This window comes from Octopus sinensis, linkage group LG17, assembly GCF_006345805.1.
Source record: "Octopus sinensis linkage group LG17, ASM634580v1, whole genome shotgun sequence".
In the NCBI taxonomy this organism is placed as follows: domain Eukaryota; kingdom Metazoa; phylum Mollusca; class Cephalopoda; order Octopoda; family Octopodidae; genus Octopus; species Octopus sinensis.
Window position 1 is genome coordinate 1,071,042 of NC_043013.1, and position 25,495 is coordinate 1,096,536.

Genomic DNA, 25,495 nt, shown 5'->3' on the forward strand with positions numbered 1-25,495 from the left:
CGATGATGATAGAAAAATCCCCAAGACACCTAATGAAGGCTGGAGGGTATATCAGCTGAAATGTTGCGTTAACAACAAACAAGATGAGGACAAATATCCGTCAAATGTAGATGACGATGATGTTGCTACAAATTAATTCTGAAATTCCCTGTTCAGTTCAACTAACCTTGCACCATTAAATTCACAACTCCAATGTTTCATTGCTTTTTCCTCCCACCTAAAACTCTCTTTGTTGAAGGCCCAAAGCTTTGCAGATATTTCTCTTATGCACACTAACAAATAATACTCCTGTACTCAGTTTCTATATCTTTCATCTTTTACTTGTTTCAGTCATTAGACTGTGGCCATGCTGGGGCACCACCTTGAGGAATCTTTAGTCAAATGAATCAACTCCAGAACTTATTTGTTTCTAAAGCTTGGTACTTATTCTGTTGGTCTCTTTTGCCGAACCTCTAAGTTACAGGAATGTAGACACACCAACAGTGGTGGGAGACACATACACACGACAGGCTTCCTTCAGTTCCCATCTATCAAATCCACTCACAAAGCTATAGAAGAAGAGGTGCCATGCAGTGGGACTGAACCCAGAACCATGTGGTTGGGAAGCAAACTTCTTGCCACACAGCCACACCTGTGCCTTTCAAATACAAATGTTAAGATGGACAGCAGTCCTTGTTGGATACCTTCTACACTATCAGCAGCAGTATCACAATTCCCAGCCAGACCAGGATTTATTTATTTGTCATTTGCAGTAATGGTGTCGTGTGATACTCTGAAATTTTTAAGCTTAATAATCAATAATCTACAAGATACTATTACATAGTTTCTAGATTTGCAATATAAACCCAGTGAATTAATTAATCATCTATTTTCTGCCCACATTCACATACACCCTTAATACATTGACATACACCATATCAACAGTAATGGTAAATTAAACCTAGCTGGTTGCTCAAAGTAATTACCAGTTGGTTGTAGAGATTTCAGTTGTTTTTATTAACCTCAAAAAGCTGATAAAGACAGAAAGAGAGAAAAATTTAAGTTGCTTCATAACTAAGATGGAAATGTTAAATGATTGCATGAATGAAACTCTACTGAGTAATGTTGAGCAGGGAAAATGCATTAGGTGCAAATTGGAAAAGTGAATTAGTAAGAACTACAATAGCTATTTAGTACTAACTATAGAATTAATGCAGAGTTGCACTGCCTATAATTATTAGGCAAGAAAATTGAGAAGGAAACCCACCACCTGGCAGTGAGGTTTGCATGAAGCAGTTAAAGCAGTGAATATAAAGAAAATTGAAACCATTTAGAAGAATTACCTTTGGCTGATGTCCATAGTAAATGACAGACATAAGAAAAACAAAGAGAACAGATAAGCATGCAGTGAAAGCATAAATAATGTTATCTGGTATTTTGGAGTTTATATACTGTAAAAAGTCCATGTGTATGGATGTGTGTGCGTGTATACATACAAACATACATACACATATCATAACATATGATTGCCAACCAAGTGTGGCATCTTATACAGGACAGTGCTACTGACGTTAATAGCCCCAGGAAGACATCTCTTCCAGCTGTGTGTCATTAACCAGCTGGAAGAGATGTCTTCCTGGGGCCCTAAACGTCAGTAGCACTGTCCTGTATAGGCTGCCACACTTGGTTGGCAATTATATGTTACGATTCCATATTGCTACTGTTTATATCAGGCTCAGAGATTTAATATAGCTTTTATATATATATATATATATTTATGAGCACACCTACACACCCACATGTGTGTGCATGTATATGTGTGTGTGTCTGTGTGTGTGTGTGTGAACCCACATAGACTGCCTGTAGCATATTTCTAGGAAGAAAAAAGTAGAGGGGAAAATACACACCAAATTGTTGCCCACTCATTCATATCAAACATGGGGAAAGGCATCAAATATCAGAAATGGCTTGTATATAAATAGGATTTCTGAGATTAAGTAACAGATGTCCAGTGAGTAGATCAGAGAAAATAAATGACCTCAAACTGAGTAACCAAAGATAGAACCTCTTGAGAATGGTAAAGCTTTAGACAGCCAAAATAACTTAATAGCAAAAGCATATTTTAGAGTATTTCACTGTATTCCAATGCAAAGCATACATATTGTAGATGTCAGTAATTAATAATTGGGATAACTTGAATAAAATCATTGGAGAGTGTATGAGAAGATGCAACTTTGAGACCCATTATGCCTGTTCTGAAGTTTGAAAAAAAAAAGAAATATCTGCTAATAATCCATTATCAAACATCAAAGGAACAGGAAGAGAAAAGAATGACGGAAACATAACATCAAGGACATAATTTTTAGAGGAAGATAAGAAAGAAAGAAAAAAACTTTAAAAGTATAAAAGATGAAATTATCAAAAGAAAAAAAAACATAACTCAATCGCCAAGGAAACAGAGAAAAAGAAAAAACAAAAGGGATGGAATTAAGCAACAGAAAATGGGAGGGGGTAACCGGTTGTACACCCCAGAACAAATGGTGTATTTAGCCCCACTTTGGCCAGCAACACTTGCTACTATAGCCACTCCACTTTACAGGGTTTATTTCTCAGACAGGCCACAGTTATCACAAGGAAATAGGGTAGTGCTGGGTCCAAGAATCAGAAGCTTTGATGGCAACCAGCACAAACTTGTAGGGGTCGGTCAGGCTCCTGTCTTCAATTATCAACTTAATGCATGGGGACACACAATTTAGATTAACTAATATTTATTACCAGAAAACAAAACTACAAAACCTGAAATAATCTCTTGTAGCAGACTAGTTTCTGCAGCCTTCTTACAAAACTGATGCCAGAACTTAACCTTGCAATGTAGCACCATTTCATGCAATGTGGAAGAGTAGGAAGTAGAAGATTACAATGGAAACAGATTCCATCGAAACTCTGTAATTATAGCTGCAAAACAGGTTGCAAGATCTTGTTGAAAAAAAAATCTTGTACAAGATACAATATGCACTCCCATATACACATCCACAGAGAACCACACAGTCGAATGCATGTGTATGTGTACAGGGACACACATGCACATGTCTGTAGATACACACACACACACACACGATAAAAGGAGAATATGATAAGTGTGCTTCAATTGCTTGATCAACAGAACTCACAAAACTATAAAATGAATGAACATTTCATAGACAATTGGAACTATGAATATAAGCTTCAGGTAGAGTCAGTATGATAAGACTTTGCTTTCAAATCATTAGTACAATTTGCCAAGCTTCAGCACAGTATCCATCCAACTGACAATAAAGGACACCTACTTAAAGCGTCACACAGTAACATCAAACATGGAACCTAATGATTGCAGATAATACTTCTTAACCACAGTGCCATGCACCTGCTATTGCTGACATCATCATTATCTTTATATAAGTATTTTTCACAGAGATTTTGGTGAAGTTCAGTCTCTTGAGATCAGCCTTCACAACTTCTTCCCATGCTTTCTCTTCATCTTCATTTCTTCATTTTCTACGGGTTCCTTCCACTCAGAATTTTTGATATTTATTTACCCAACTCCATTCGCATGCATTACAAGTCTCTACCAGCACAATTTTCTCTAATTCCTCATCTACCCTCATTTTCCTTTCAACTCATCTCCTTATTCATACACACTGACAGTACACCTTCCTATTTGCTTCATTTATTCCAAGCATTCATCTCTCCTCGGCCCCTTCAAACAGAACCCTTTGGTTGCCAACTTCTTCCACACTGGCTTTCAAAACACTCCCTGCGCCCCATTATTTCCCCAAATTCTATCGTTAATGTAGGTCAAAGAAAATGGTTACAAGGATCAATCTATAACTGTATTAACAACAAAGACAGGAAAAAGTATGAACAGAGTTTGGATGGGGAGATGAATGAATAGGGAAAAACCTATCCACATGGTATCGACACAATCTTACCAAGAGTCCTAAGAGCAAGAATAAAGATAGAAATTGTCCAGATTAATTAACACAATTCTTGAGACAACCAACATTGTTTCAACTACAAAACCTTTCAATATTGATCACAAGAATCCATTCAAAAGGACATGAATATAACTGGGGGGGGGGGGGACACAACTTATATTTAGTTCAGCATGTATGGACAAAGGGGGAATAAGTCACGTCTTTTAGTATATGAATTCATAAGCTTCTTTTCCATTGGTTAACAAAAGAAATTCCCTAATGTACCCCAGTGTTAAGACTAGCTGGGTTCCAACCCCGAAAACTTGCTAGTGATATATATTGTACAGTATATTTTAAAATTAAAATATCATATTTTTGTTATAAAAAGAGAGAGCAGGAGTTAAGTGAAGCATTGCAAGGGGCTAGATCTGGCCCACTGATCTTGTGTCTAACATCCCTCACTTATGTCTGACAATCATATTATTCTTTGCTTCCCATCTTTGCAGGCCTCTCTCTTAGGTTTTTATGGCTCTGTCCACATACCATTTCCTCCTCACCATGTTACATTCAGTCTTTCCACAAACCTAGTCTGTGACTCACAGCAGATAATCTCATAGAACATCTTAGTTGGTTTCTATGTTGCTGTAGAGTTTAAGCTTAATCCTCTCTTCCTTTCTCTCATACATGTCACTTTGTACTTCACTGAACTAACATCTGACTGAGGTAACTTTTAGATTCCATACTTTCCTTCTTCAGATTATTTTTTATGGATCTGAGTCAGTCCAGCACTTAGTCTAAAGTCACTAATAACTAGCCTACGATGTATGCTACTTTCTCCACTGTATATCTCACTTTTCTTGTGAGTATGATATCTATCTGGCTTATGTATTTAGCTGAATAGCAGCTACCCAGGTGTTGGCCTAGGAAAGTCAACGTTGCAAATAGTTATTTGAGCTACAAAATGCCATGAAGCGAGATCCCGCTTCGTTTCTCATACCATATTCATGGCGTTTCATATACATCAGAACAGCAACTACTGGCATTGCTAAATGTTCTTTAAAATGTCCAACTATGATATCATCTGTTGTTCACCATAGAGGGAGCTTATAAAAGAACCTCAAAGAATCAGACTTCTTTTGCAACATGTGCCAGTCCTGATTACGATCGATTATACAGAGATCATTGCTGTTGTCTTGTTATCTGTGACACACAGAAGTTTTATTATTGTCACATATTTTGGCTATGTCAATCGCTTTAGGCATTTTTTCTGTGAAGTTATGCTTAATTCACTCTTCACAGTGTTGCTATCCACCCAGAAGAATTTGTATTGGTGCCTGTGATGAGTCTGGCTGAAGCTTTCTTCCATTTTACTTCACATCTCTACTTGCCTGGGATTTCACATCACTACCATCTCTCCAGACCTGCATTTCATCATGCTATCACTGATGGTAGCAGCCATCAGTGTTGGCAGGCAGATCTTAGAGTCTGATGGGGGAAAAGATTGTGTATGGAGGAGCATCCACTTATGGGGACTGTGCAACATAGCTGGATATTGTTTCTGTTATTGTTTGCCAGATGACAAAGAAACATTGTGACACCTGTCCAATGTGAAATGATAATGCAAAAAGAACAGTTATAATTCTATCAAGATAGACATAAAGAAAAAAAAAAGGGGATCTGAAACCACAAAGCTGTAGGGACACACAAACACTGTGACTTTTATTGCTTCTCTCAAAACTATTAGAGATTGAAATTAGATGCAGAAAATATCAGCATATAACTGACATTATTTACAACTCCTTGACCAAGTACAACACACACACACACACACACACAAGAAAACAAGAGCTATGAGAGTCAATAGCATTTGTAGGATATTAACAAGAGAGACAAACAAGAAATGGAGTGAATGGATAGAAACAAATAAAAATACCTTAAGGTTTGGTGATTGAGTTTGGTCAATACAAAACCTGGTAGCTATACTAAATTGTAGGCTACAAGGAAAACATTCTCTGAAAGAAAGAAAAAAAATCATTATTCAATAAAGAAGTAAAAATGAAAACTATTTCATGTGTATAATTCTCATTTTATTGTACTGAGCAGATTTAAAGATGTTATATACTTTTTTTTTTTTTTGTTCTTCTGTTGTCCCACCCCTATTTATTTTACTCTCTTTACTATGTTGTTAGATCTTCAGGATTTGTTCAATAGGTTGAAAAGCAGTGCTTCATGGGATGCTTGTAATACACCAGCTATTCACAAAAGACAAATGTGTCACAAGGGTTTTTGGAGCAGGAAGCTTATAGTTTCGAATCCAACCATGTCACCTTGTTGAGTTCTTGGACAAAGTTGCTTTGTTCACTTCACTTCAACCTGTCAACTCAAATTAAATAGGCTCTCATATCGTAATTAAGGCAGGAAGTATTTTCAATTTTAATTAACATTTATCAAATAGACTTATGAAATAACAGCTAATATAATTTTATAAGCCTTTTAATTATTATCCCACCCATCATTGTCAATGATGACTAAGGACATCAGCAAAGAGAAGACGATGGGATACAGTTTGTCCAGTTGTGGTCAATCCATCCAAAGTGTGTTCAGAAGGCTCAACTGCATGTTGAGCCTTTGGTGGTCAGCTGGGGCTGAAGGCAAGAAATTGGCTCTGGACTTGCATAGTTCATGTTCACTTCATGCTCCCTACATTCATGTTTTGTAGGTGCAGCTTTATGAGGCTGGGCAGTCCAGTGGTTGGGTTTTCCATTTAATAAAATCTGTTCTCCTTTAATACCATCTCCAAAGTCTAGAAGAGTTTTTCAAAAGTTAGAGGGACTAACTCTTCACTCTCAGTTGATGCTTCATTTAAAAATCATTTAAAACAGTGAAAAATTGCCCAAACCCTAAAAAGTGCAGGCCATGTGAATATAGAATTCACTTCATAACCATGGAGTCTTGAGTTTTATCTCACAGCATGTCTTCAGACCAACCAATGACTTATGAATGAAATTGGCAAATGGAAACTGCATGGAAGCCTATCATCTGCTTGTATATGCATGTGAATGTATGAATTCTACATCTTCACATAAACCATTTAAGCAAAAATGGTGATTTTTTTTTTAATGTCCCCTATGAACAAATTATCCTGAAGTTCTGCAGTTGTGAAGAAAAATGTAATTTTAAAAATCCCTTACTTGAAAAACAAGTAAAGGTTGACAATGATAAGTACTCAACCAACTCGTGCCAACATGGGATGCCAGTGCTACCTTACTGGCCGTAAAAGCACTCACTACACTCTTGGAGTGGTTGGCATTAGGAAGGGCATCCAGCCGTAGAAACCTTGCCAAATAAGATTGGAGCCTGGCTTGCCAGTCCTCAGTCAAACTGTCCAACCCATGCCAGCATGGAAAGCAGACGTTAAACAATGATGATGATGATGAATGAATCTAGTTTCTTAGATGCATAACACTGCCGTATGAGGTAGCAGCAATCATTTTATATCTTACCTGACAGTTTCTAATGCTTTTTGTATTTTAGTTTGAATTGATCCAAGTACATCAGTACCAGTCTTATTAAGAAGTTTGGTCAGCAATATATTGAGCCAGTCATTTAGTTCAGTTGTGTGCACAGTAATCAACAGCACAAGAATATCGAGAAATATACTGAGAACCTGCAGTGAAAGAAAAAAAAAAAAAAAAAGAAGAAAAGAATAAAATAAATGTAAACAGAACAACAACTGTAATTAACCCTTTTGTTACCAACCCAGCTGAAACCGGCTCTGAGTACAAATGTCTTGTTTTCATTAGTTTTGAATTAAAATCTTCCATTAAACCACTTTAGTCACAATTTACATTCCTAACATTAGCTGAATGATAACTAAGTTATTTTACTAATGTTATATTTAAAATTGAAAGAAACACAGAGCATCTCAACAGAAATATGGTAAGAAAAGGGTTAAAATATGTAACAGAGAAACAATTCTTAAATGAAAAAGATTTCTTACACAAGCAAAAGGATTCAAGACTATAAAGGATTGGTCATTTCTCTTTTTTTTAAGGTTTTAAGTGAATTAAATTAGAAGACCAGAGGAATGATATTTTACATTATTTTACAAAATTAATCCTCTCGCATTTGAACCGACCCAAATATTTTATCTGTTTTATGCTTAACCCTTTAAACCAGTCACATCCAACCAAAATATTCTCCCTGTTTTATGTTCAAAGTAGATCCAGCCTGGCCCATCTACCCTACAATATCAATCTAAGAATAAAACAATCATACCATTGATATCTTGAAGCTTTGGAATAATGCACGGTTAATTCAAAATGATGTAAATAAACAAGCATTACATTTGACAAAGAAATACAAATGCTTAAAGGGTTAAACCACCCATATTAGATCTCTCACACCTACCCTATAATGTCCTAAAAAAAAAATATCACATCAAAAGCTCAAAGCTACAAGATAATGCAGGATTAATTCAAAAGGATGTGAATAAATAAGGATTAATATTTGATATAGAGAAATCTGAATGCTTAAGGGTTGAAACAAGGCGACAAATTTGCAAACAATCAAGGCAGGAAGTAAGAAATCCCTAGTGCAAGGATGAACGGTAAAGTTGAGCTTAGGTGCAACACAATGTACCGATATGAAACTGAATTGCATTAAGTAGTCATGGTTAAAAGTTCACCTCACAACCATGTGGTTTAGGGCTCAACCCGTTGCACACACATTGTCTGTGAAGGAAATCTGGCAAGCAGAACCTCAGAAGAAGCCCGTTCTGTACGTGTGTGTGTGTGTATGTGTGTTAGTATGTGCATGCATGTATATTGCATGTCCCCCTTGTCTTGACAGACACACACTAATTGTAAGCCAAAAGTTAGTGCCATACAAACAGCGTCACTTGTTTACAATTCCCCTACAAAAGCATGTCCACCTACTAAGCTATTTGCTTGGATACTTCACATGAAAGCAGATGAGGGTTGGCAACTGGGAGAGCATCCAGCTGTAGAAACATCTGCTATGCACTCTTGATTCAAGAGTGATGATGCCAAAGTTTCATCATTTCACATCACTAATATTCTATGTCAGCCTTCTCTGCTGGCATCGGCTGCAGTGTTCAACTGGATCCAATACATCGAATGACCATGTTATATTCCAATGTCTAAATTTTGCAGGGTTTCTACAGCTGGATGCCCTTCCTAATGCCAACCACTTTACAAAGCAATGCTGGGTGCTTTTTCATGGAACCAGAAAGGTTAAGCATGGTGAGAAGAACAGATTTAATGTTATTGTGAGAGTGTGCTACTGGGAGAGAAAGAGAGGAGAGAAGGTGGTAGGGGTGATCCGGTGCTATCTCTTGATAAAAAAGAAAATGCAGACAGAAGGTGAGGGACAGGGTTATGAGAGCAAAAAGAGATAGGATCAACACTGATCCAGGGAAGCTGAGAGGACAGGGACATTACAGGTTAAAATGGGAGATTGGGGTTTGATGGAAGAGGGCAAAGAGGGAGAAATGAGTGTTCAGGTTGTGTGGAAAGGATGGTGAGAAGTTGTAAGGAGAGAGACTGCTGACAGAAAGAATTGTAGGGGAGCAAAGAGTGAATGCAGATTAAATAATAATGATAATAGTATCTTACTTTGTTGCTTGGATCATGGAACATGCGAGTAAATATTTCCGTCACCTTCCTTAATTCCACTCGACTGAAATAAACATTGGAAAAATATATTTCACTTAAAATCTCATACAAAGAATTCATTCTAAAAGCTTCAAATATTTTTACAGACAATAGTATGCTAATACTTGCTTTGAGACATTATATTACCTTAAAAATGCAATTAAATCCTCAGGTATTTTCAAATATATGTTAAACATATCAGACTACTGAACTTACTTGTAGCTAAATTACAGATGGTCTAAGAATGAATGCTTCTTACCCTTTCATGACTATAGCTTTTTGCTTAATTGATAATTTAAGATGTCATTTTGATATTTTATATTTTGATTTTTAACCCCTTTGCATTGAAACCGGACACGTCTGGCCTCTTATACCAACCCTACAATGGCTTCCTAAAATTAAACAAGCACATCATCGAAATTCTGAAGCTATGGGATAATACCTGCTCTGAATGCTGAAGGGTTAAATTTACTCATAAAAGAATATAAGGAGTCATCTCCTATATTATTTTTATTAACATATCCTAACTGAACTACCAGCATGCCTAGACAATATAGAAGTCACCCCATTGGGAGATATGATATGCTTGAGAAGACCTGTTGAGTCAAGTGAAATTGAAATCATCGTCATGGCCAATGCCGCATGACTGGCACGTAAAAAGCACCATCCAAATGTGGTCGATGCCGGTGCCCCTTGACTGGCTCCCATGCCGGTGGCATGTAAAATGCACCCACTACACTCTCAGAGTGGTTGGTGTTAGGAAGGGCATCCAGCTGTAGAAACCTTGCCAGCTCAGATTGGAGCCTGGTGCTTGCCAGACCTCAGTCAAACCATCCGACCCACGCCAGCCTGGAAAGCAGACATTAAACGATGATGATGGTGATGATGATGTTCCCAGTCCTGCCTGCCATGTTTGTGGTGGCTTTCAAAATATATCACAGGGATAAATATAGCAAGATTTAAATCTAGAAGTTCACTACCAAGGATTTGGGAAAACAACATGGCAGGTTACTGCTAGATGACATATCATGAGGATTCAAATTTACATTTACAAGAGAGAGGCCGATTTATCTCGGAGTGGTTGGCGTTAGGAAGGGCATCCAGCTGTAGAAACACTGCCAGATCTGACTGGCCTGGTGTAGCCTTCGGGCTTGCCAGACCCCAGTTGAACCGTCCAACCCATGCTAGCATGGAAAGCGGACGTTAAACGATGATGATGATGATTTTATTTCAGAATATGCAAGTACTACATACATATATACTCAAACAAAAATAAAACAATATTTCTAAGGCAAAAAAAAGAAGAAAGAAAAACAAGATAACAAGAAATGAAAGCCGAATATAAAAATCAATATCAAAACTTTCCTTAATTTTCATCTTTGACAAAAACAAAAAATTTGATTTTGTTGATGCGAGTTATCACTGCCCTAGATACCATTTAAGAGTAGTAATCAGAAAAATTTTCAAAACGAATTTTTTTAGTTAAATTTTAATGAAGATTGACTCAAGGTGAAGGGGATAGAACTAAAAAGCCCAAGCTACACTGTACTCACTTAAGAACACGTGCACCCAATAACACATTCTTCAATCCATAAAGGCCTTCTTTACGTTCAGTATGAGAGCTGCTTGATAAGCTTCGAATGATTTCATAAATATCCTGTAAAACAATAATTAAGATACCCTGTCATTATTACGTCTTTACAATATGTGTCTATGATGGAGAGAGAAAAATGAGACTGCAACACAATAAAACTGAGGTGGGTGATTTATAAACATCAAAAACTGAAAAAAGCCACAATCAAATAAACGAAACAACTAAAAGCTTTTCAATATAAAACGTTGCAGCCTTCCAGTGCATTGGGGGGGGGGAGACAAAAAAAATGCCAATTAGGAAACAAAATAGTAATTTACTTTTGAATTTTCATTTTCAGATTTTAATAACTTCAAGTGCACAGGTGTAATAAGATTAAGAGCAGCTATCTTAACACATTAATCTCATTTATAATCTTCACTTTAAATGTTGAAAAATAAATAAATTAAGCAATTCATGCTGTGTTCTTTAAAAAAAATTAAGATCATATTTTTTTTAAAAAGTGGAGGGAAAAAGGACTTTAACCAAAAACTCTTCTGAAACATTGAAACAGCAGAAGAAAAAATAATTAATGAATACATAAAAAAGCTTTGACTGAAATCGCATAAAAAAAATTTTTTTTTTAAATTTTTATTTCTTATTGGCTTCATATTTTGGCACAAGGCCAGCAATTTTAGGGGAGGAGGTAAATCAATTACACTGAGCCCAGTGTGCAACTAGTACTTATTTTCTCATACCCTGGAAGGATGAAAGGCAAAGTCAACCACGGCAGAATTTGAACTCAGAACATAAAGACAGATGAAATACTGCTAAGCATTCTACCCAGCACAGAAATGGTTCTGCCAGCTCACCACTCTTTCATTTCTTACAGTCATAAAAGTCCATTTTGAAATCATGACAGATAAAAATCAGATTCATAGTCCAAATTCTACACAGTCTTTGCATTATATTCTGTTAGTGTATAAGCCCTCATCTAGGTGACTGTTAGGTAAGGTGTCAGTCCCAATTCATGCTAGGAAGGGAATCAATTCATCAAAATGAAAACATCTACACTTACAACAGACCCATCCAACCCATGCTAGCAACGAGACCCATGTGCTGTGTGCACTCAAGTATGAATTATAGTTAACTATACTAGGCAAAAATGTCCATCACTTTAACAGTGTTAGTAGATGCAAATGAACAAGAAATACGACTAGTTATGGCTTTCAACTACTCTCATGATCACACTACTGGGAGAAATTAGTATGGATCGGGCTCTCACCAAGTTTCTGATACATGCTGGCTCTTATTATTATTATTATTATTATTACTTATAAGTGATCACTGGTGATTAATAGCCAACGATGATGTGTCATTCTTATAACATTAATTAATGAGAGCACTAATGACCTGCAACATAAATGCATATCATCCAATCTGCAGGTTTATGGTCTGTTCAATAAGAACTGGTCCAACATCTCCAGGTAATGCTTCTAAATAATTAAATCAATATTTTCAAGTTGGTTTTTCGGGAAACTCTCAGTTCTCCAGTAAAGCTATTTCCATTCTGTTTTAACCATTATGATCAAGAAGAGATGACAATTCACCAGGCAAAAGCTAATTGGCAACAGTTGTAGAAATACACTGAACTGCCATTTTGTGATCATTCCAGTATGTGAAGGACATTGATTTAAGGGTTTTAAAATTCAGAATTTGTTTGTTTTATTGAATCCTTGAGAAAAAAAGCTGCCAAAATTCAAACTGAATAATGTAAAGATACCATAAATTTGATTCAAATGCACAAATGAATGCATTTCTTTATTATCATTTGCATGTATGCATACATCTTGTAGCGTATGCATTGCATTCCTTCATAGTGCCTAAGCTCTAGCAATGAACATTATTATTGCTCGGCTAAATTCATTTTCTTTCTTTTTTTTTTTATCAATAAAGCAAAGCAAAAACAAAACCCACCAACATAAAACAGATTTTCATAGGCTGCCACAATACAAAGTGTTTGCTAGTTTCATTGAAAAATAATGATTTTTATTTATTTATTTTTTTTTTTTCTGGTGGACCCCATCTAAAAAAATATTGATTTTGGACAGAGAAAATAATGAAAAATACTGTCCAGTACAAGCAGGCATGCAAAATAACCAAGTAACATATTCAGAAAGCTAAGAAAGAAAATAATAAAAGTCCAATCTTCACAAAGAACGTTACCTGCTCATTTGCACTAGAATCTTTGCTTTGCGAATCTCCTCTCTCCAGGAAAGAAAGCAAGGAATATCAACAAATTGTTAGTTTGTCTGAGAAACAGTTGCTATTGTTAAATTACATATAAGTTAAGAGGAGAAAAAGATAGACATAATGCAAAATTGAAAAGGAAAATGTGCCCATAGTTAAAATAAACTAATATACCATTTCACCAACTTATGTGTCATATAATCATAATAGAATGTGTGTGAGAAAGTAATTCATCAAAAGTATTAAGAAACAAGAAATGCAGTGTGAACTTATTACTTCTTGACTCAATAGACATCCAATCCGAGATTTGCAAAGGTAGATTGGTGGCACATTTGGTGAGATCTTTTGGTTAGATTTGAATTTTATGGATATGCTCATGAGAAATAGAATTCTAAAGTTCATAATGACAAAAGTTTAAAAATAAAATCTGTCAGGAGGTTGTTGTTGTTGTTATATATTTCAAAAACATTATTTAAGGAAGAAATATCAAGGAAAACTTAAGTAAAAGGAAGCCAGAAATGGCAAATGGTGGGCCTCTTAATGTTTGAAAGGAGGGGAAAAGAGACACAAAAACAAACAAAACTACGAGGGTGAGTCAAAAAGTAATGCCATTTTGTTTAGGACAGGTATAATTACCAACACAGGAACATGTATCATTCATCAAAATGAAGCTGGTCCTCTGTGAATCACATCCCTACTTCTCAACATAGTCACCGTTTCTCTCAACAGCAATGTTCCACCTTCGAATGAGAGCTTGTATCCCTGCCCTGTAAAATTCTTTTGACTGTTCTTTGAGCCACTTCTTCACTATGAAGTCAAAGAGACAACACCTTCTTTTGAAGGCTCGTAACAGGTGAGGAAACATGGGTTCATCATTATGAACCAGAATCAAAGAGGCAGTCAATGGAATGGTGCTACTCTATATAACCACGACCGAAAAAGTTCAAGACGCAAAAATCATGGTGACTGTCTTTTGGGATGCTCAACGTCTCATTCTGATCGATTTCTTGGCAAAAGGAAAAACAAACTCATAATAATCCTCATTTTGATGAATGATACATGTTCCTGGGTTGGTAATTGTCCTAAACAAAATGGCATTACTTTTTGATTCACCCTCGTAAATACTGAAAGAGAAGAATTTTAAGAAAACAAGAAACCGAAACTGGTTTTATAAACAAAACCAGCTATTTCAAAGTAGAGGATAATAATCATCAAATCTCAAACACAAACGAGATTTGAAGATTTAAATTGATTAATACTGCAGAATTTTTTCTTTCAAATAAATCCAAATGAATATTCCTTTTCTTCTGAAGAGTTCCATATTTTGTCTCTAATAGTTTGCACTTCATTGCAATTGAAATAAAATCATTTACCGGTTACCAATAGATATCTGCTGCTTTCCAAGACAATAAGTATCAAAGTTATGAAGGGGACATATATGAGGAAACCTCCCATCCATAATAATCACACACACAAATAAGGACCACTTCAGAAATGAGGGAAAACTCATATCGATATATTTCAAAGAAAATAAGATAGTGCTGTGTTAATCAATTTAAAGATTTCTTCTCTTTTCCTTTGATCCTGCCTTCAGAAATAAATCTTTACAAATGATTTTCACTTTCTTATTCTTCAGCATTCCTCTTTTAAGAGAAACAAAATTTCTGTACTGTCATATCAGCTTCTTTAAAAATTTAGTTTTCATATCTTGTCTTTTTTTAAAATATTAACACAGTAAAAAAAACAATCTGGGGACATCCCTTGGTTATAGTCAAAAAACAATCTCTCTCTGTTAAAGCTTTCCTTTTTTATTATTATTTTTATTCTATTTTACATATTCAAAACCTATAAAACTTGAGAACAGATTTGTTTCTAATGTTAAGATTTGTGGCTAAAACCCAATGAATATGATTCTGTGAGCCACATTTCACTTGCAGACTAATTTTCACCAGTGGCTGCCCCAATGACCCTAAATAAAACCAGACAGCTTTTGTTATTTATAAGATTGTCAAACTATACCTAGTTACCTGCTGTTCAATTATTTCCATTTTCGGGCAATAAATAATCAAGAAGATGCCCTCTTCTTAATGACTGATGGGAAAAAAACATAGAAACTGCAAATAAGACCGTTTTCAAGATGTGTTCCCAGACACATTTCAGTGAATTAGAATTAAATCTATTCAGGAAGTATGCAATACTTTTGTGATAATTAGGAAATTAAGCTGTAAAAAGGAAGAATGGCTTTAAAGAGAAAATGTAAACAGCTAAGTAGTACTTACCTCTGATGTACGGCCATAAGAACTGAAGGAACGCTCTGAGCAAAGACTTGAAGTTTCACTGCCAGCATCATCAGAATCGTAACTCTCATACCTTTTGCGTAGAGATGATTGCTGTTGGGATATAAAAGAATATAGAAAGAAATAAGTGAAACATTAGCAACGACTGTGAAAATAGAAGAGAAATTGATAGAACATGCTAGGATTATAAGTACTGGTTTTGAATACTTGGTTGGTATCTCATATGGATTTCACTTTGATGAGAGTGATGTGTCAATGTATAGATGTCAGTATGTAGCATGGTGGGGAGTGAGATGTGCAGCCTGTGCAGCAGGTTGGTGTGTGATGTGTACAGAAGGTGCATATGATATGCATGCATGAGAGTATGGTGACATTAAATGATGGAGGAGAAGCATAGAGTGTGAGGGAGCAGAGCACGAAGGCAAGGACATTCCATGTGCAGTGCATCACATACACCAGTTGGGCAACAAATTGTACACTGGGACCAGCCCGATGGGTAGATGGGGGTCAGTGATGTATGCCACACAAAACGGGTTTACTGATGATGGACTAGGTGTGTGTGTGTGGGGGGGGTAGGTATTAATGTGCAATGTGTGTTTGCATGTGGGAAGAGGAGTCAGTGTATGATGGATGCAGAATGTAGTAGAGACATGTTGTGTATGTGATGCTCTATAAGCACCACAAGACACGAGTGTGGCTGCTGTCTTTAACCCAGGGTGTATTGGGGTGAGAAGAAGTTGAAGGAGTTCTAGCAGTTGAAAACAGAGTTTAAAGAGCTGAATTCAAAAACATAAGTTCCATAGCAAGCACTATTAATAAGAGAAATAAATCAGAACATTTTTAAATAAACAAAAGTTAAATAAATAGCATACAAATGAGAGAAAATGCAAGCTGTAGTTGATTAAAGGAAGAATGTAACTGCATGTACAGATGGGGTTTGGTGAGATGGGTTTACAAAGTTTCATATTAGTTGGAGAAAGAGTACAACAATACACAGATTATAAAGAATAATTATTAAGTTCCCTAGCAAGCACTATTAATGCAGAAATAGATCAGAAATTTTTTAATAGATGGACAAAAATAAACAAAACAACATAAAATTAAGGGTCACATATGAAGCCTTATTTGTTATGAAAGTAAGTTTGCATTAAAAAGATATGAACATCTTAAATTAAATAAAAAAGAAAAATATCGTCAATTGTTGTTCAAGACTGAGAATGGTTTGGTAACAAGTCCCAGGATGTTAGTGATTGTTTAGGGTGCCAAAGTGGTAGTGAGAAGACATAGGCAACATTTTGTCCATCGCCACCCTTTGACCCAGCTTGACATTCAAGTTGATGTGATAGGCATAGAAAGAGGTGGGTGGCAGTGAGAACTGAACCAGCACATGACTCATGTTCATGCCATTTGAGTAAACTAAAGTAATGTGAAATGAAATGCCTTGCTCAAGGACACAGCCTGCAACCTTCTTCAGTATATGAACCCATGACTTTGTGGTTATAAGTTAAACACCCTAACCACTAAGCCATGCACATTCACACTATAACAAATAAACCAGTATTCCATCCACTCCCGCCCTGTCATTAACTTTTACTAGTTGAACTACTAATATGAACAAAAGACTTTTTACTTGAATCAGGGCATAGAACTGTCCTAAGAAACCCGACTACTTTTCAATAAAAAAAAAGAAATACAAAACCCAAATTTACTTGATTTCTAATAGTTAACTGCTTTTGTGGTCGAATACGACACTGCAGGTGTTACTAAATTAATTAACAACTGACAAACATCTCACCTAGATATGTACAACTTAACATTTAAAATTAATCCCGTTTGCAAACATTTACATGCATACTAAGTGCTTCAACAAAAGGCAACATGCAACAGATTAAATGTTTAAACCAGGCTTCACTTATGTTTCACCTGGTACATACAAACACACTTTTCATAAAGAATGTACAGCATGAGTATGTAAACATTAAAACCTGTATAATTTAATGTATTTTAACTTAAATACTGAGCAAAATTCTGATATTGTTATAATTGCTGCAGTTTTATTTTTGGTAAATCTCTATTTTGCCCAAATACATAGATTTACTGTTTTTGAGCAAAATTCTGATGGCTAGAAAAGTAAAGTTCGTAGTTTAGAAGACAGATTGAACAGCAAAACAAATCATTTTATTCCTCAACCAAGCAGAAAATATAGAAGGCCATCAAGCTGAAAAGCATTCTGTCCATCACCCTCAGATCTGGCTAAATATAAACAAAGATTTAGTAACTATAAGATGAAGCACTGTGTAGAATCATAAAAATTATATATTAGTAGTTGAATAATTAAGATGTGAAAGCTACTTTTAGGAAAGATGGTTAGTATTAGAATAGCATTAGTATGACTAAATATTTAGTGGAGAAATGGAAACAAATGAAAATTTGTCTTGATATGAATGAATTAAGGACATGGAAGTAAGGAAAATGGTCAGATACCCCCATTGAAACTTGCTTAAGAAATTGAAAAACACCAAGATCAGCTCATGTAAGGCATTGATTTTTATTTATTTAGCTTAAAGAAAAAGTAATCAACATCATCAAAACCTGTTTTCTTCTTCCTTCTCTATACATCAATGATCTACTTGCTGCCACAGCCTTCATTCGTTCCTACCTTTCCTTGAGCATGGAGCACACACACTCACACACACGTTTTACAAATCACATATTAAACCTACATTCATTCCATAAACAAAGATCTTTGAGAGCATCCTCTGATGTGGTTATACAAATTTTGTCTCTTAACATTGAAAAAAAAACAAAAAAACTTAGGCACCACTGCCCCACACACCCTCAAAATGTGTAGCATTCAATTCAAGCTCTCACAGTCACTCCAAATGCTAGACCTCACTATTATTGAGTCTCTCTCGGTGAAAGTAAATCCTTAGTAGAGCATCCCAAAAACTAACCCTTCATCAGAGCCAGAAGATATCTTAGCCCCCAACAGCTTCTGACACTCTATAAGGGTCAAGTGAGGCTCATAAAGGACTACTGCACACTCACATTTGGAGTGGTGTTGCTGCTACCACACTCACAGACATCCTATGGCTTGATACAGACATACATGTAATTGTTGGAATTAAGTTGTGATAATGTTACTGAACTGTAAGTTTCATAATGTTTCTTTAGCCACAAATATGTTTCTAATTATGAAGGTGTTCTCATAACGAATGCTAGAGAGTCATCACCTGTAACACTCTAGTAGAGAAAAGTGGCAGAAACTTGGGGCTGTGAGAGAGAGCATCAGAGAGATGGTTTGGTCAGATTCAGCTCTGTTGATCCGATTGTCTAAATGAACATTAGACAAAAACCTTTGGAGGATGGACTTGGAAGAAATTTCCACTCAATTCAGTCAACCAATACAAATTAAGGAAAAAGAAAACTTTAAAAAAACGTAGTGAAAAGAAAAAGAAACAAACAAATAAAAACATAGATCTTGAAAGAAATGAAAAAAAAGGCAGACAACACAAACATGGATGCTAAATAAATTAGTATAAAATGTCGAATTTTTGTTTAGCTGAAAACATTTGACAAATTAAACTCATGCTGGACGATACTTTATGGACAGCAGCAAACATAGGATTAACGTAGCTCACCTGGCCGAGGCCACGCTGTGTTATATCTCCCTGAAATAAAATCAAGCAGTTTTAGGATCTGTTCTTTAGAAAACAAGCTAGAGTTTGTAATATTTGTTTAGAATAAACAAATAAGATATTTAGATACATTTGGTTATTAAAATGTGGAAAGCAGAGTGTCAAGAGACAACTGATAAAAATTACCTTTAAAAAGAAAATGTTTATAGAAGACAAAAAGACTTTAAAAGTTAGAAAATGCATTAAAAAAAAAATGAAATAAGCTGGGGTTTTTTTTTATAGAAATTGTTGATCATTTGTGTGAAGTGAATAAGATTCAAGTTAAAATCTAATCATACAGCAAGTAACAGCAACAGAGAATATGAAGAATAATTTTAATGTTTCACTTTAGCAATATAGGTGGGGGGGGTGGATATAATTCTCTAGCAGATACATTTCCCTAGAAGATCTAATTCTTTGGGAGATAAACTAAAATGGAGACAAATATCTATTACATGGTTAGATTTTCTTTGCTATCAACCCATCAAAGTTGGCCCATGATTCTATGAAACAAAGTTAAGGTTAACTTGTGTTCCAAAAAGAGCAAAGTTATTTTATCCAATTCTTCCTTATTTTCACAAGTAACAAAAGGGTTAAATAAGGTATTCTTATCTAAAACAAAACAAATATAAAAATGTGAGAAATACATCAGGTATTGCATGTTATGAAATATAGTCAGTTTCATGAGACACTCTTGTAAAAACATTGCTTTTGTTTGAGAAACACTGCAGATGGAAATCTGTTTAGTAAGCAAGGATGTGTACTTCTGAAAGTAGACTCTCTTCTCGATCACAACGATGAGTTATATGAGTGCACTAAAAGTGAATATGTAAACAAAATTCTTAATGCTTTTAAAAACATTTTTTTTATAAGTCTGTCAAAAGTACAAACTGACGCCAGCACAACTGAGAAATTTGTCCAGTGCAAACTGAATGTCAAAAGTTAATGTTAAAAACTGTCTAAATTGACTGATTAGACTACTTTTAATTGTGGAAACAATTTGTTTGGTAGATAATTAATCATGTCAATAAGATTGATTGTATAAGAAAAACATTAGATTTCAATTAATTTATTGGTATTTTTAAAAAAGTAATGTTTCAGCTGAAAGGATTGGAAACCTCTTCCGTACAAACGGTCATCTGACTGGGACATTCCTTTATTCTTTCACTAAAAGAATAAAAGAAACTTTTCCACTATAGGCACAAGGCCCAAAATTTTTGAGGGGGAGGGGGGCAGTCAATTAGATCAACCCCAGTACACAACTGGTACTTAATTTATTGACTCCCGAAAGGATGAAAGGCAAAGTCAACCCCAGCGGAATTTGAACTCAGAACGTAAAGACAAACAAAATACCACGAAGCATTTCACTGAGCATGCTAACATTTCTGTCAGCTCGCTACCTTACCCAAAGAATTACACTGACCTAGAACTTATTCCAGTTCGGTACTTACTTTGTTAATATCTATTTATTGAACCACTAAGTTATAGGGAAACATAAGCAACAACACCAGTTTTTTAAACCTATTTTAAGATAAGCACAGAGATATACTTAAACGATGGGCTTCTGCACAATATTCCTCTGCCAAATTCCACTCACAAGGCATTGGTCAATCTACAGGCACCAACAGAATGTACTGTGTAGAGGAATCAAACCCCAAATCACTACGTTATGAAGTAAAATTCTTAATCACATTGGTGAGGGGGGTACAGAAAGTTATCAGTTTTCTAGGAATTGAGCCACATTTCTATGACTCCGTAATCTTTATTGATATTTTATAGATCAAGCATCCCTGAATGATAAGTCGTAACATCTTAAATACCCTTCAATCAATAAGTACCATAAATTCAAATGTACCATATTTACATAATATTGCTAATGAAACAGTAATGAGGTTCAGAGTAAGTTCCAGTTTAATATAAATTGCGATATTCTTTGATGTTGCAGCAGTGATTCAGGTGTTACACGAGTAAAACAAAATACAGGTGTTATGCAAATAACAGATTCAGGTATTATGTGAGCAATCAATTTGGGTATTGCTTAGTATCTGATTCAGGTGTGAGTAATTGATTCAGGTATTACATGACTAATCGATTCAAGTGTAGCATGAGCTCATGAGCCAGGTGTTGAGTGGAAAACTTAGGGAACAGTCAATCAATTTATGCCTTAAACTTCTAATTTAACGATTTATTCCAGCCTCAATCTTTAAATATTAATTTCTACATCAAATGTAAAGTTCCTGTTTTAGAAGAGATACAATATAAATTTGGAAAATTACCATTATAGGCATGAGAGTGGCTGTGTGCGTTGCCAGCGGTTACTAATACACTGCCAACATGTCCTGAAACCCCGTTGGTGGGAATTGTGCCACCGACGGTGGAAACTGTGACCTCACCCTATATAGAGGAGGAATTTGTAATCCTATTCCACAAGGGAGGGGCAATTCAAGAACTTATTTAAAAGTTTACCAAAGAAGGTCAGAGGGGAGGGGATCTAACCTGTACTAAGGACCCTGGCTGGTGTTCAAAGGTAGCTGTGGAGGTCGTGTGGGAAACAGATTTGTGCAAGGTGATGAACTCCTTCCCCAAAGGCACATTCCGCTCCCTGCTGAAGCACCCTGACCCAGCACCATTGACATGCTTGAGTGAGGAATTGAGCCTAGTCGGGTGCAGGCAGAGCGGAAAATAATGAAAAAACTTAAGAGGCTTACTGCCTCGTATGGTAGTGACATATGGCCCATTATGAAAAATGTAAGACGCTTAGTGCCTCATTTGTAAGGACCTTGGGTCTAATTGAATTAAAGTAAAGGTTTATAACCTCAATTTGTTAGAAAAGAAAACAATGTTTTTGGGAAGCAGCGATCGGCGGGCATCGCTTGCCTTCCCTCACCAATTTCATTATTTTCTTTGTCCTTCATTTATCTTGTGTTTTGTCCAGCCCGCAGCTGCTTCTATGTAAGGCCTGTATGGCCAATTCAATGAAATAAAGTAGCTTGCTTACCAACCACATGGTTCTGGGTTCAGTCCCACTGCATGGCACCTTATGCAAGTGTCTTCTACTATTGCCTTGGGCCGACCAAAGCCTTGTGAGTGGATTTGATTGATGGAAACTGAAAGAAGCCTGTCGTATGTATACATATGTGTATGTGCATATTTGTGTGTCTGTGTTTGTCCCCCCATCATCGCTTGACAACCAATGCCGATGTGTTTATGTCCCTGTAACTTAGCAGTTCGGCAAAAGAGACCGATAGAATAAGTACTAGGCTTACAACGAATAAGTCCTGGGGTTGATTTGCTTGACTGAAGGCGGTGCTCCAGCACGGCCACAGTCAAATGACTGAAACAAACGAATTAAAAAAAAAAAAGAAAGAAAAGAAAATTTTGTTTAAAAATTTCCCAGTTTAATAAGAGATTAATAAGAGATTAAAAACTCACCAAAGCATCTGCTATAGCAGCTTCTGAATCAGAGCCGGGTCTAAGCACTCTTTGGGTTATCACATTGGCTAGAAATAGAAATAGAAACATTTGGATTTTTCAAAAACTGTCTCACATATTGAACTCAAAAACAACATCTTTATAGGCCCTATTACTGCCTGGATATTGATTAGAGTTACCTGTTCCATAATCACATTGTACTTCAGAGCAGAACAATATGTTATCAAAATAGGCATTATGAACAAATTCCCTTGGTTGTAGAAACATAGAAATACAGATGAACTAACTCAAGACAAAAGCAACTGTTTTCCAAATTTACCAATAATTATGTTGGCTGTTACTGAACAAAGCTCTTTGCTCAACAGTTTTGAAAGTACAGTCTTATAAAACATCCCTTTACATACTTAAAACTGATTCAGTAAGATATTTCATCATAATTGATGTTCAGAAAAGGGGAAAAACTTACGCTTTTGTAGGGTCGAAAGTCTACTGCCACTTAATCGTCTCTCACGGCCTGTCAGAAGCAACGAGAAAAGGGAGGTTCTGTTGAAATGAAACTTATGAGAAGGAAAAAAGTCTACATAATGACTAGAGAGAGCTATAATTTTAGAAAAAGATATTTACATAATGAAACAATAAATGCAACAAAAATACCTTATCAGACAATATTTTACACATCACATTACAAGTTATTCTATAAATTACATCAGATTGCCAGGTAAAATCAAGCTTCCATCAATTATCAAGATAAATGTAAAAACCTCACCATAGGTTGACCGATTAGGACTGGTTTCACGACTAGTACCTTGACTTCTAGGTATAGCTGAACGCCTTGCTTTTGGCGTACTTATTGAGTGGTGTGTAGAGTGGTGAGAAGTGCCATGGTGACTGTAGCCTACTCGAGAAGATGGAGAGCCAGATCGGCTACTTGCTGTAATTATATTGACACGAGTAAATAAAGGGCTCGCAATTTTGTTATTTTACGGCATTTTTTCACAAGTATAGACAATATATATATCTTTTTTTAATAGGGGGGACATTATAAAAATAATGACCATTTATTAGTTCAACCTTCATTTATGATAATTCATTGTTGTCTCAATCACAACCAATGCTTTTCAAAACCCAGTTTCAAAATACATTTTACAAAAAATAATATATATATATATATATATCCCTTAATATCGTTTTTTTCCTTTCTAGCAATAGTTATAATTTTAGGTGGCTATCAAACGCAAAACCCAAGAAAATACAAGAAAGGTAAATTGCTTCAGAAGTGTATTTCTGAACTTTTACTTTCAGACAAAATGCCAAGTAAATCAGAAGAAACCTTTTCCCATTTTGAGGAAATATTAACAATTATCTGAGGGTTTCTAAAAATAGAAAATTACTTGATGAAAGAAAATTAAAAACCAATTATGGGAAACAGCTGATTAATTTAAGTAATGAATAAGGTGTTGAAAGAAATTGCTATTTCTAGTTTATTAAACTAAAACTGAACATTGCTTCTTTCTCTCTCTTTTTTTTCTTGGGTCTATAAGCTGTTTAGGTTGGAACATATAGTTTCCATGATGTCTAAATTACACTTCCCTCTCACTGGGACCAATCCATCACAGGCTGAGCCCTCAGATGTTGCCTGGACTCGTTTTCAGCAGAGCCGACTGGAATTGTGCGAAATGAACTGGGGTTTTCTTTTAAATTTTATTTCAAAGACACAAGGTGCTGCCTGGTCTCAGACTCAAAACTATTACTTTACAATGAGTCTAACATCATCTTAACACAAAGTCATGCACTTCTTTTTATTTATATATATATATATATATATATATATATATATATATAAATATATAAATGAAGAGAAAATATTAGGGCTAAGAGGCAGTAAAAACCTGTATGTTTAAAGTGTTTAATAAGTCACATAATCACATAATTTTAACACAGACACACACACACACACAAACACAATACAACACAAATTCATATCACACAAAAAATACCAATTTTGTTTTTGTATTCATTAAATTTTTTGGTAATAAATTGATATCATGATGTTAAATTATGGCTGTGTAACAAAAAAATAATTGTGTAAAATATAAAAATTTGCATTCAAAATGTTTTTTAAAATTTTTTATTTATTTATCATTTTTGCTTTTTCTTTGCCTGTGGGCCCAATGAAAATGACAATTCTAAAGAATGATAGAATTCATAAAATCAGTTCATAATTTGGAATATGTTAACTTTTGCAGTAGAAAATTTAATTTCTAAACTTCTGTTTAGAAACAATCTGAATATTATGAAAAAGAAAACTGCAAAATGTAATATAAATTAAAGATTAAGCCATAATTCTGTATTAGAGTTACGGTCTAAAAAGGATTGTACAAAATATAAAAAGCAGGAATTAAATGTCTATTGCAAATTAGAATTACTTTGCAACTAAAAAATAAAGGAAATTAAAACAAATTGGTGTGATCAAAGGTGATTGAGAATGGACTAATTTAGTAATGTATTTGGCATAAAACTGCTGAAAATGGAATCGGTTAAGATTAAAGTAGCAAGAGAACACTTCACATTACAAATCAGCCACACTGATGACCAAAAAGCTCTCCATGCAGAAACATGACGGACCAACTTGACTCATCCACTCAAAGACTGTCATCCAAAG

At 35.4% G+C, this 25,495-nt stretch overlaps 1 protein-coding gene across 19 annotated transcripts in view; it reads right to left on the reverse strand.

Annotated features, from left to right (window-relative positions):
• LOC115220933 (CLIP-associating protein 1-B) overlaps nt 1-25,495 on the reverse strand; it is a 202,631-nt gene that overhangs the window by 22,601 nt on the left and 154,535 nt on the right. For 12 of the 19 annotated variants that reach the window (XM_036510251.1, XM_036510248.1, XM_036510240.1 and 9 more), the window contains 11 exons: nt 23,600-23,764; nt 23,300-23,347; nt 22,834-22,901; nt 19,366-19,395; nt 15,707-15,835; nt 13,404-13,445; nt 11,161-11,264; nt 9,569-9,632; nt 7,436-7,599; nt 5,866-5,944; nt 1,323-1,328 (listed from right to left, as the gene is read on the reverse strand). In XM_036510251.1, the coding sequence (XP_036366144.1) occupies nt 1,323-1,328; nt 5,866-5,944; nt 7,436-7,599; nt 9,569-9,632; nt 11,161-11,264; nt 13,404-13,445; nt 15,707-15,835; nt 19,366-19,395; nt 22,834-22,901; nt 23,300-23,347; nt 23,600-23,764 (899 nt within the window). The remainder of the gene's footprint in view (nt 1-1,322; nt 1,329-5,865; nt 5,945-7,435; nt 7,600-9,568; nt 9,633-11,160; nt 11,265-13,403; nt 13,446-15,706; nt 15,836-19,365; nt 19,396-22,833; nt 22,902-23,299; nt 23,348-23,599; nt 23,765-25,495) is intronic. The other 7 variants (XM_029791133.2, XM_036510243.1, XM_029791137.2 and 4 more) reach the window with 7 other exon arrangements.